The following is an 11,165-nucleotide window of genomic DNA, read 5'->3' as shown; positions in this document are numbered from 1 at the left end:
AACACGAAAGCATGTTGAAATACTCCCAGAAATGCCGTTACGGTGGTTTTTATGGAGCAATTCTCCAGCTCCTTAAAATGTCAGACTAATTATTTTTTATAAAGTAATAATTAAAAAAAAATCCATAAAAACTGCTGTCTTCTAAACCTCAAGCTTTATATGGTGGTTTTATTGATGAGCTCCCACTGCTTGCATTGCGCCAAGATTGCAATTACCAAAATTAGGAACGTTTATTTTGAAATGATTTAACGCTAAACAGTGCATTTTTCACCCTGTTACGTGCGCCTTCGTTTTGTTTTTTTTTTTGGGGGGGGCCAGAGTGGGCAGGGGTCCGGGTCATGACCCTGAGAGCCACGATTGGACCACACTTTTGCCTTTGTGTGTCCAACCATGTGGCCAAGAGTACTGATGGGACATGAAGAACTGAAATGACTCCTGAGCACATTTTTGAAAAACTGAAGATTACCAAGTCTCCGAAATAAGAGCGCCTGCTTCCAACTCCAGTTACTTTTCTTTTTAGGTAAAAGCAGACTGCTATCAGTAGTAATGGATACGACCCCTCAGACAAAGACAGGTACGCTGGTTTTCTTTCATACTTTATCTTAAAATAAATAAATAAAAAAAAAAAAAATATATATATATATATTAAAAAAATGAGTGAGTATAAAGTTTAACCTCAAATACATGTATCCACGTCCGGTTGACTATTCTACTTTAAAAGTCTAGTTTCTCCTTCATAATGTTGTGTAAAAATTTAAGTTTAAAACATCTAAACACATATCACGTTTAAACACTTTTTGTTAAAAAAGTCTTTTAAAAGTGTCGTTAAAGTAAACTCGGGATAAAGGTTGGCAAATGTGCTTAAAATGCGTGTTAAAGCGTGCGCGAATTTGGTCGCTTTGTGGTGAAATGTGCTTCTTTTAACCGTTTTCTTGATAATCCGCAGTGGATAGTAGCAATGTTAAAAAGCACAGTGGGTGTCAATATAAAGTGACGGCCATATTTGCCGGTGCCGCTGTTGTAAACAAAAAGTGAGAGACAGACGCTTCACTGAATTTCGGGTCATTTTTATTTCTTTAATTTACAATGTCTTTGGGAATGTCTTACAAACCCAATGTCCATCAGCACATTCCGGGAACTTCTGGGAACCAGGGTAAGGAAAAAACGGCGGAGAAAATCAAAGTATCCGTCTGTTAAATCGAGTGTTAAATTCGGGGTCTCGGAGAATACCTGGAGAAAGACCGTGTCTGTAGTTTTTGTCCAGTTATATATATAGGGTCAGATCCTGGGAGCTAGGCTAATTCATATCCGCCATTATTACTAATGTAAAAGAGCGCCATCCGCGATACAAGTCGGCGGAGAAACACGGTGGGGATGTGAAAGGAGTCGGCGGCGGTTCCTACAGTGTCGATATCCGTCGTCCGGGGTCGCGGTCCCGCCGGGTGGGTGCCGTTACACGGTGACAAAAATGTATCACTTATGTCTTCTTGAGCCAGCCTTGTTCCGTTTCCTCCATGATGCTCCTCGGTCGGAGCTGCCGATTGATCTGCCTCGAATTTTTTTTATGTCTCTTCGAGGACATCTCGTGTTGGAGGTTGAATATTACAAGCGAACAAAGCGACAGGGGAGCGGTGATTATGGAGGTGCATGTGCGTGGATGGAAGTGTTCAGATCCCCAGTTTCTTTATGTTACCAGCCAAAACATAAAACAATACAAAAAATAAATCTGCTCAAAGTAAAGGTATCTGTTATATAGAGAAATGTATGGAAGAGTAGTGGGAAGAGTTAAGAATTAAAAGAAAGAAGAAGGAAGAAAATAACAATAGGGATTGTCGTTCCAATTCAAGCTAATGGTGGTGTACAGATTGCTATGTAGGTATTTGGTAAAATTGTAATTCAAAAATTCTATTAGTAACAAGTGAAATAATTTCTATTTTTAGCACATGAATAAAGTGCAAAAATGATTTTTTTTTCTCTGACAGACATTCTCTTATGAGATTGTTAATATTGATGTTTCAGTGCTTTTGCAGCATTTTACCCATTTTACTTCTACTTGCTTTACTTTAGTCCAGAGGTAATGGGTCCAGATAAAGGTTGCCAGATACATCTAAAGGTCAATCCTTCTAAATTTCATCACCTCTCCATTTTCATAAGACTCTGGCATACCAAAGATGATATCACCTATGTCCAACATAACAATTTTTAAGTAGTTTTATGGCTTCATAAGCTGCTGATTAGCTTTATCTTTAATAGTACTGACAATTTTTTTAGTAGGTTTATATTAATCTACTGTATTGTAGTCTTAAACCACCCATCATTTCTTTATATTTTGCTAGGAAAATGGGAAATGGATGTAGAGATTTATTGAACCATGTGCAAACATACATGGGAATACAGTATATAATGCAAAAAGAGAGTTTATATAATTCCAACAATCTCGAAAGTCGAAGCTTTGTTCTTCAACACAGCCTTAACTCTCATAGGAACTAGGAACATAGGAACACTGCGTCAGAGTAAGGGGAGGTCAGACTGACTGTGTTCCAGTAAATGTTTTTGTATCCAGGTATGCTCTACTCCAGTGTGTTTGGGAACATTATCATGGTGAAAAATGAAACGTTTGCATAGTGGATCAAAATCTGATGGTACGTTTCTCCGTTCACAATCCATTAATTTTGACAAGAGCTCTAACATCACTGGCTAAAGTGCATCCCCAAACCATGACAGGGCTTTCATCCTGTTTTATAGATGGCTGTAGCGCTCTCCTGACCTTCTCGGTACACAAACTAAAATTTTGAACGCCCTGTTGCTGGTGATTTTCAGCCCAGTTCTTGTGTAACTTGGCATACTTGAGCCTTTTCCCCCAGGCTCCCTTCCTTAAGAACAGCTTCTTGACAGTTACGCTTCAGCTGAGCCTGTTTCTGATGAGGCTCTGGTGAATAGTAGGTGGATCACCTGAAGGGCCAGATGCATCTCTCCTGTGACAGATTTTTTTTCTCCTTTTTCTTAAACACATGACATTCAGATAAGATAACCCAGGCCTAAAGATAGCTCTTTAGGCCTTTGCTCCTCTTTTGTCCTCTAAGTTCTCCATATTGGTGTAAATATACTCTATTATACCTGACAAACTGTGTTATTGTTGGCATTTTTCATAGTCATCTAAAGATGTTTACTTCTGCAGCAGGCTGCTGGTAAAAAAGTTCCTCAAGACAGAAATTAAATTGGTTCTTTACTAAGTCCTCTGTCATGTAGTAACAAAACTCCTTGATAATTTAAGTTTTGTGCCTTTTTTCAAGCTTGAGTGATTCATAGATCAGTGTTAGGTGGCTTTACAAAGAAAAAGAACATTCCTTTGAAGGTGATCAGGTACAAGGACTGGACTGAACTTTAAACAACCTTCATTGTTAAAGATGATTTTCAAAAATGATAAAGTCTGTCTTCTTGGAAGAAAAGTATAAAGATTCACTGGCATACTCATCTCTTTTCTTCATGTCTGAGGTCACTGAATGGGTGGTTTGATAAAGGTTTTGAGTGTGATGACAGTAACAAGCACTGCTGCTGCTGAAACTAGAAAATCACTTCACCCCGCCTGGGCCCACTTTCTTGCAGCGTTGTACTTTTAATGTTTTCTGTGTGTGTGTGTGTGTGTGTGTGTCAGAGAGGAGATACTACACCTGTGAGAAGAATAATTGCTGCTTGTGGTGAATGCTGTAGTATATTTCATCCGCACACATGTTCCTAAAAACCTTTTACAGTGTATGCATCTTTTCTTTAACTGTAATGTGAAACATATGCACTGTCAAGCCCTGCACCATCAGCATCACCTCCCTGCTGTTTCCCACACCACAAACACTGAAGAGCCTAACATGCTTCCTTTGTGAAACTGCTGACTATAAGAAAAAAAACCCTGCTTTACTGCTCTGATAATACAATTTCCATTAAAAAGAAATCTCTTTAATGGCAAACATTTTTTATTTGTGGTGCCTTTTAACCTTACAGGTTCTCTAAAGTGCTTTAAAAGTTGAGCAGTTGGCTGAGGCTTCTCAGCTGTGAAAGTTTTCTATTTTTTTTCGAATATATTTGATTTGTGTGTCTATTTTGATTTTGACAGGAGTTGTTTTTGAATTGTCCACAGTTGCAAACCTTCAGTCTCCCTCAGCAGCTAACCTGGCCACGCTGCAGTCCTATAGGCCCCTTCTGAGTGACTACGGACCTCCTTCTCTGGGATTTTCACAGGTAACTACTAAACTCACTGCATACCCCAGCTCGTAAAGGCAAAACCAAACAAACATACTTTTCCAGTTTTTCCATTTCCTTCATTGCCATGGAAGATACAAGAGTGTTGTTTGTTGAGTTTTATTTGTGCAAAACTGGAGAACATTGGCCTAATTACTTCATATTCATATCAACTTTACAGTCCAGGTTTCAGCATAAGTCATATTTTTATATTAAAATTGCATTTACAGTCCGTCAAACCACCCATATGATGAAAAGCAGTGTTTTTACCTGTTTATATCCAGTGGTGGTCTTTGACACAGCAGCAGCACAACTGAATCAAGAAGTGGTGATTCCTTAGGGATTTTAAGCAGGGCTGCTTATATGGACTCTTATAGTGACATGAAATACCTCTCTGTGTCTGCTGTAGTGTTGGGACATTATGAAGGTCAATTTTAGACACTACTCTCCACCACGGACTCCACAGGTCCTAATTTTTGGTATCAAACTGTACTGTGTCGATAAGGCTCCATTTTGCATACCAGAAACCAGTTTAAATGTATTGAACCTGACTGATTTTTGCTTTAACGTCAGGGCTCTACTGGCAGCCAAGTGCCTCAGAACAAATATGCAGAGCTGCTGGCCATCATTGAAGAGCTCGGAAAGGAGATCAGACCCACATACGCTGGAAGTAAGAGTGCAATGGAGCGACTGAAAAGAGGTAACCTTGATATGCAGAGCAATACAAAAGCAGCACGCAAGCATTAACATTTCTCAGACTAAATGTGTATTTGTTCTTCTTCAAAGGAATAATCCATGCCAGGGGGCTGGTGCGTGAATGCTTGGCTGAGACTGAGAGGAATGCAAGGTCCTAGCTAAAAACGCCCATTCCTCCCTGCAAGAACTACCTTTCATGAGGAGAAAAAATAACTTGCATGGCGTTTCCTTGCAAGGAGGAAGTAAATGAACAAAGGATGGAACAGCAAGCTCCTCGAGAGAGAGAGAGAGAGAGAGAGAGAGAGAGAGAGAGAGAGAGAGAGAGAGAGAGAGAGAAAAAAAAAGAAATACAGTAATGCAATTTGTGACTCCTGAGAGCTCTGGAGGATAATTTCAATCATGTGTGGGTTATTGGAACTAAAATGAGAGATATCATGTGTTTGTTTGTTTGATTTTTTGTTTTGTTTTTTGGTTGTTTTTTTTATGCCCCATTTTTTTGGATCATAGTTTTGACTTCATATTTAAAGCATTGGTTTATGCATGCAAATGGGCCCATAGGTTAATTGTAGACACTGCATGGAGTATACAGGTGTAGATGGGGAGGACTTTTTCTTTTAATTTTTTTTAAACTTTGGTTTTTTTTTGGTAGTGGTTGGTCTGTTTTTCAGACCCCTTTAACACCTAGCTAAGTAAGGGAGGGACAGAGACGTGCCAAATGCATCGGTTGATTCGTGTTGAGGTTGGTTTTGGTATTAAAGGGAGGGAAAAAAAGGAAAATGCTGTTAACTTGCATCTTTGTATGTATTTATTACTCAGTGTAATAAATTGTATTTTCAATATAGTTGTCAACATGATTCATTGTACTCTGGGTTTAATAAGTACATTACTTTTTCCCATGTACACATGGTTCAAGAGACTACTGGTATATTGTATTATCCATCGATCCATTCGCTTCCGCTTGTCCTTTTCAGGGTCGTAGGGGGTGCTGGAGCCTATCCCAGCTGTCACAGGGCGAGAGGCGGGGTACACCCTGGACAGGCTGCCAGTCTGTCGCAGGGCTAACACATAGAGACAGACAACCATTCGCTCTCACATTCACTCCCACATTCACACCTATGGGCAATTTAGATTGATCAATTAACCTATCCCCACTATTGTACTAGTTATAGCTAATTATAGAGGCCAATGATGGTCTGTCAATTAATTAAATTTGACCTACTAATAAATCAGCACCTACCTATAATGACACATCTCTTTGGATGAATGGATGATGGATCAGTAAACCATTTTGGTCCAGATTGAAATATATCAACAGTTGGTTAGTTTGCCATGATGATGGACATAACCATCATGATATAACACATTGTAATACTATTAAAAGCTAGATGAAAGTAGGCTGAATCAGAAAGTCAACTGCACCGAGTGCTCATGTGGTGGTGACCTGTCAATCACAAGGTAGGTCGTACGCCTGCCTGAGTTCTGTAGACTTATCCATGCCAAAAGGGAGAAAATATTTCTCTCAAATATTTAACAGTTATTAACAATTAATCTGCTATTCACTGAGCATTAATTGACAAATATTTTGATGACAAAGTGCTTCTGAGACCTGATGAGTTACTTCTGTATGACAATAAATCACCCCCGCTAACATATCCCAGCTTTATCTTTAAGCAGTATTTTTCATATTCTCTAAGGCCTCTAATATATAAAATGGATTCTTGTGTGACATATTTTGTGTTCACAGATATTGTGAAATACCCATAATTAAGAAACCTGCGAATTAATGCCAAGCCAAATCAAAATGCAACCAAACAAACAAATAAGTACAAAATTTCAAATACATTTCAAAAATGAGAATGTGATGAATGGATTCATATACTTTTTGAAACTTTTTACTCTGGTTGTTCCACAAACACACAATATGGTTTGGTGTACAGGTCTGACTGTGTTGAAACCAAATTATATTATATGCAACTGTATATATACTGTAGTCACTGTTTAACATTCAAAAGTACTTTAAAAAGGAGCCACTCTCCTGAGTAAAATGTGTTTTGTTTGACTACTATATAAGTTGCTAGTACCCTTGAAACAATACTAACAAAACTATATTTAAAAAACGATACAATCAAAGATGCAGTTTAGCAACGATGGAAATCATGCATCGTTGCTAAACTCTTTTATTTTACACCATAAATGAGAAATGTCTAATATGAAACCCATCACACACTAGTTCAAGAATCGAGCAAACTGACTTTAAAACACAATAAGGCGTATAAAATCAGAAACTCTTCATGACTTAAGTTATCTGGCTTAAAAGCCACACTTTAAGTCAAATAAACATTTGTCTTTTTTCCGTTATCGATCATTTACAATCCTCATGCTTTTGGTTTATCTACGGTCCCAACAGATGCGTACGCCTCTGTCCCCCACATAACCAATAGAAACACTGAGTGAAAGTAACGACCAATCACAGCTCTGTATTTCAGATAATATTTTGACCAATAGCAATGTGGGCTGTGAACGCTACAGCAGCCAACGACCACTGCAGTGCAGTAGCCAACCAGCAACCAGCTAGCCAGCTAGACTACTCACAGAGAAATATGGATGAAATAATGATACAAGTTAACGGGTAGGTTAAATGTTTATTATATGTAGCCAATCAGCGCGACACAGTTTTCTGTTTTATATAATTTATTATATACCCGCGTGCGCTATCGTTTCACCCGCGCTCTCCTGTGTGCCTACGCTGTGCTTACAAACCTGTCATAAACCAACTTAGCCAAACTGAGCTAGCTAGCTAGCTAACCATTTTGAACTGCTGGTCAGAGGTAGTTACTGTGCTAGCTTGGTAACTTAGCCTGACTGACCCAGGCTCCCGTGGAGTTTATAGGCAACTTCAACCGTCTGCAGCATCCGTTGCGCTGGCCGACACCATAGCTAAAACAGCTAATGTAGCTTCTTACTAAATGAACCAGCCCACCGCTTGTGGAGCTCTATCTCTGTTGATTATCTTGTTGTTGGCTAAGTTAATTAGGTGTCCAATCAAAGCTGCCCATGTTGGACGAGCTCTCACATACAGCAAACACAGGTCATGACAGACAGACTGACAGAAGAGGCTAAAGCAAGAACAATTACATATTATCTTAAAAATCTGCATATTGTGCACGGCTTTTGTTTATGTCTTATTTATGTTGCCTATATTTATGTCAGTTACTGAATGTTGATAGTAGATCTAAGATCAAAACTAAGAGTTGATTTGGTGTCTTTTCTTGGCTTTTACATGTATTATACATTAAGGTATTAATGCATTGTCGTGTTCACAGTTCAGCAGCACTTCCTGTTGTTGAAGCTGGAAATACAAGAAGTGTGATTAACAGCACTCTGAACTTTTCTCCTTTGGTCCCTAGCTGTCAGAGTGACTCCCTCTGCATGGGCCCATAAAAATGTCCACAGATGACAGTATCTCAGAGGATGTGTCCAGCTCAGGGGCTTTGAGCCATTGCCATGTCAGTGCTGATGGGGATGTGGGCAAGGAGAGCGAAAACTCGCTGGTGTCTTCTGAGGGGACATCAGCCTCAGGACTGGCTGTCTCTGAGGGGAGACGCACAACCTCCCAAACAACAGGAGGCACTGTGGAGTGCAGGCCCATGGACATCACACCAGCATGCAACAAGATCAGGTACCGTAACTCTAAGTTCCTTACTGTATGAGGAAGTGTCTGCATAAAAAAAGAAATACTTGCCTCTTTTAAAATATTAAATATTTGAATATTTTTTTCCTAATGCAGGTGTGTTGTTGCAGTTTTTTTTTAAAATTTAAATGCTTAAAAGGAAATTGATTTACATTTACTACCTATTTATGCAGAAGATTTTCTTCATTATTGTGACAGCTCTCTTTAAATGCTTGTTTAAATTTGAACATGTGTAGGAGTGTTGAATATGAAGATGCATTGACTGCCATTTTCTGTGTCAATTTTGATTTATGGTCTTTTAAAACTCCTATTACAGTTTTTTCTTTCTTTCTAAGAACTACAATTGACCGCATACATGATTATTTCTCAGATTTCAATGGAATGGAAAATTGAAGAGGTGCTGATATTACTCTGTTGTGTTCAGTGGACCTTTTTGTGTTGTGTTTGGAAAACCTCTGAACAGATTGAGTTTAGACATGTACAGACAAAGCTATCTTTAAGCAGTATTCTATCAAAAGTAGTAGAGCACGTGGATCACTGGATCTTTCTATACATACAATATACATATTGGGTGGTATTTATTTATAGTTACACATGTAGAGTGTTAAACTGGAAGAGGAAGTATAGGGCTATTTTGTTAATTTCCACCAAAACATTTCAAAGACTAGAGATAACTTCCAGTGCTTGACACTGCCTGCTGCTCAGCTGTGACGTTACTCTGCTGCATGTACTGCAGACAAATGTGTCAGAGCTATTCTTCAAGATATACACTGTTTTTAAATATACAGATGGATATTCTTCTGCCTTATGTTGCATAAAAATATTTTTAATATTGGCGCATGTTGAACAAAATATCAGACACTGAAAAGTCTGTGATAGGCCAATATCTGCTGCAGATATTGGCTGCACTAAGAAGTAGAGATCTTTTTTGACTTTTATCATTTTATTTAGTTGTCTCTAAAATACTGCTCAGCTATAATAATAATAATAATAATAATAATAATAATAATAATAATAATAATAATAATAATATTGCCAGACAGTATAAAATAATACTGGCTGGAGAAACATATCTAATATATTCTAATCTAATATCTAATATTTCAATACTTGATACAATATTTTAACAATATCCAATTTGTTTTACAGGAGCCTATGTCTGAGCACAGATGAAGCCTTTGAACAAGGGAAGACCCTACCATTCATCAATCCAAGCTCCCTGGAGACCCTTAGGGCCCTGGTCCAGGAGATCCAGAGCAGTGGAGAGACAGACCCTGAGATCTGGAAGGACTGCGAGGTAGGAAAATACCCATTGAGACTGGAAGACAATAGGTCTTGTAGAAAGGCTGATGATGAAGTGTAGTTAGTGTTTGCTGCTGTAGCAGTTTGTTCTTGTGCGCTGTATTTGGCTGCTGGTAGCCTCAGTTCAGACTTGTCACATGTATTTTTTGATCAAATCACACCTGACAGTAAGATAGATGCACACATACACATTTACAGACCCCAACACCCACACAGCACCACTCCACAGCTGATCTTTTCAGACACAGGATGTGATTTGCAGAGAACAGACAACTGTGATTCTCTACAATGTGAAGGCACTTTATGGCACAGTTCATCAAGCTTGAAGGCTTTCAGTTTGTACACCTGGGTATAACACACTCTGTTCTCAATCTTTAATTACTGTATGGGTAGGTCACTGGAAAATTAAATTCTTCCTATGTCTTCTTTCTCTCTAATGGAAGTTTGTATCATAATTGTTGTGCACAGCTGGGTTCTCTGGCACCTTCATAAATACACATAGTATTGCAGTCCTCTAGTGTATATGGAACTATTTTCTTTTGTGTTCTCAACTCTACTCAATTCAGATTTATTTATAAAGAGCATTGTCTGTCTCATGTGTTTCATGCTGCTCTGGATTCATTTTGCCTTTGTGGATATTATATTCTTTGGACTCAAAGGAGCTTGCAAAGAAAAGCGTCTGGACTTCTTTAAGTTACTTGAAGACGTTTCACCTCTCATCCGAGAAGCTTCTTCAGTTCTAAGGTCAAATGGTGGAGAGTCCCAGATATAAACCTAGTGGGAGTATCCCCCCACAGAGGGACAAAAGGACCCCCTGATGATCCTCTAATCGCCTGAGCCAAGGTGTGAAACTGGGTGTGGGTCCCAATCAGCCAGAGTTTCGGGTGTGTTCATTGTGAAACCTGGCCCCACCTTATCATGCGAATTCCTGAGACCATCTTTGAACAGAGGCGGGGGTTTACGACACCAACTCTCTGCCATCTATAATCCAGTTTTGAGATCCCTTCCCAGACACCTTAACGCCCACTCACATCCTGGGCCATCTGACCTCAGGAATTCGCATGATAAGGTGGGGCCAGGTTTCACAATGAACACACCCGAAACTCTGGCTGATTGGGACCCACACCCAGTTTCACACCTTGGCTCAGGCGATTAGAGGATCATCAGGGGGTCCTTTTGTCCCTCTGTGGGGGGATACTCCCACTAGGTTTATATCTGGGACTCTCCACCATTTGACCTTAGA

The 11,165-nt window shown here is 39.2% G+C and overlaps 2 protein-coding genes across 4 annotated transcripts in view; both read left to right on the top strand.

Moving 5' to 3' along the window:
- The first annotated feature begins 402 nt into the window (after positions 1-402).
- On the top strand, positions 403-5,247 carry cdk2ap1 (cyclin dependent kinase 2 associated protein 1). Of its 2 annotated transcripts, none has more exons than XM_084935914.1 (4): positions 403-574; positions 4,133-4,233; positions 4,807-4,933; positions 5,020-5,247. In XM_084935914.1, exons 1-4 carry the CDS (start codon positions 547-549, stop codon positions 5,085-5,087), a joined length of 324 nt encoding a protein of 107 aa, XP_084792040.1. In that variant the 5' UTR covers positions 403-546; the 3' UTR covers positions 5,088-5,247. The 2 variants fall into 2 exon arrangements, with proteins under 2 accessions (XP_084792040.1, XP_084792039.1); XM_084935913.1 differs by lacking the exon at positions 403-574 and adding an exon at positions 982-1,153.
- A 2,195-nt stretch (positions 5,248-7,442) lies between these two features.
- The window catches only part of mphosph9 (M-phase phosphoprotein 9), a 32,819-nt gene continuing 29,096 nt past the window's right edge, over positions 7,443-11,165 (top strand). For both annotated transcript variants that reach the window (XM_084935906.1, XM_084935905.1), the window contains exons 1-3: positions 7,443-7,558; positions 8,337-8,608; positions 9,770-9,917. In XM_084935906.1, the coding sequence (XP_084792032.1) occupies positions 8,373-8,608; positions 9,770-9,917 (384 nt within the window). In that variant the 5' untranslated portion in view covers positions 7,443-7,558; positions 8,337-8,372. The remainder of the gene's footprint in view (positions 7,559-8,336; positions 8,609-9,769; positions 9,918-11,165) is intronic.

Source organism: Perissodus microlepis, chromosome 7, assembly GCF_051167445.1.
Source record: "Perissodus microlepis isolate ML-2025 ecotype Zambia chromosome 7, ASM5116744v1, whole genome shotgun sequence".
Classification (NCBI taxonomy): Eukaryota; Metazoa; Chordata; class Actinopteri; order Cichliformes; family Cichlidae; genus Perissodus; species Perissodus microlepis.
Note: the sequence above shows the minus strand (reverse complement) of the source record. Positions and strands in the feature narration are given on the sequence as shown.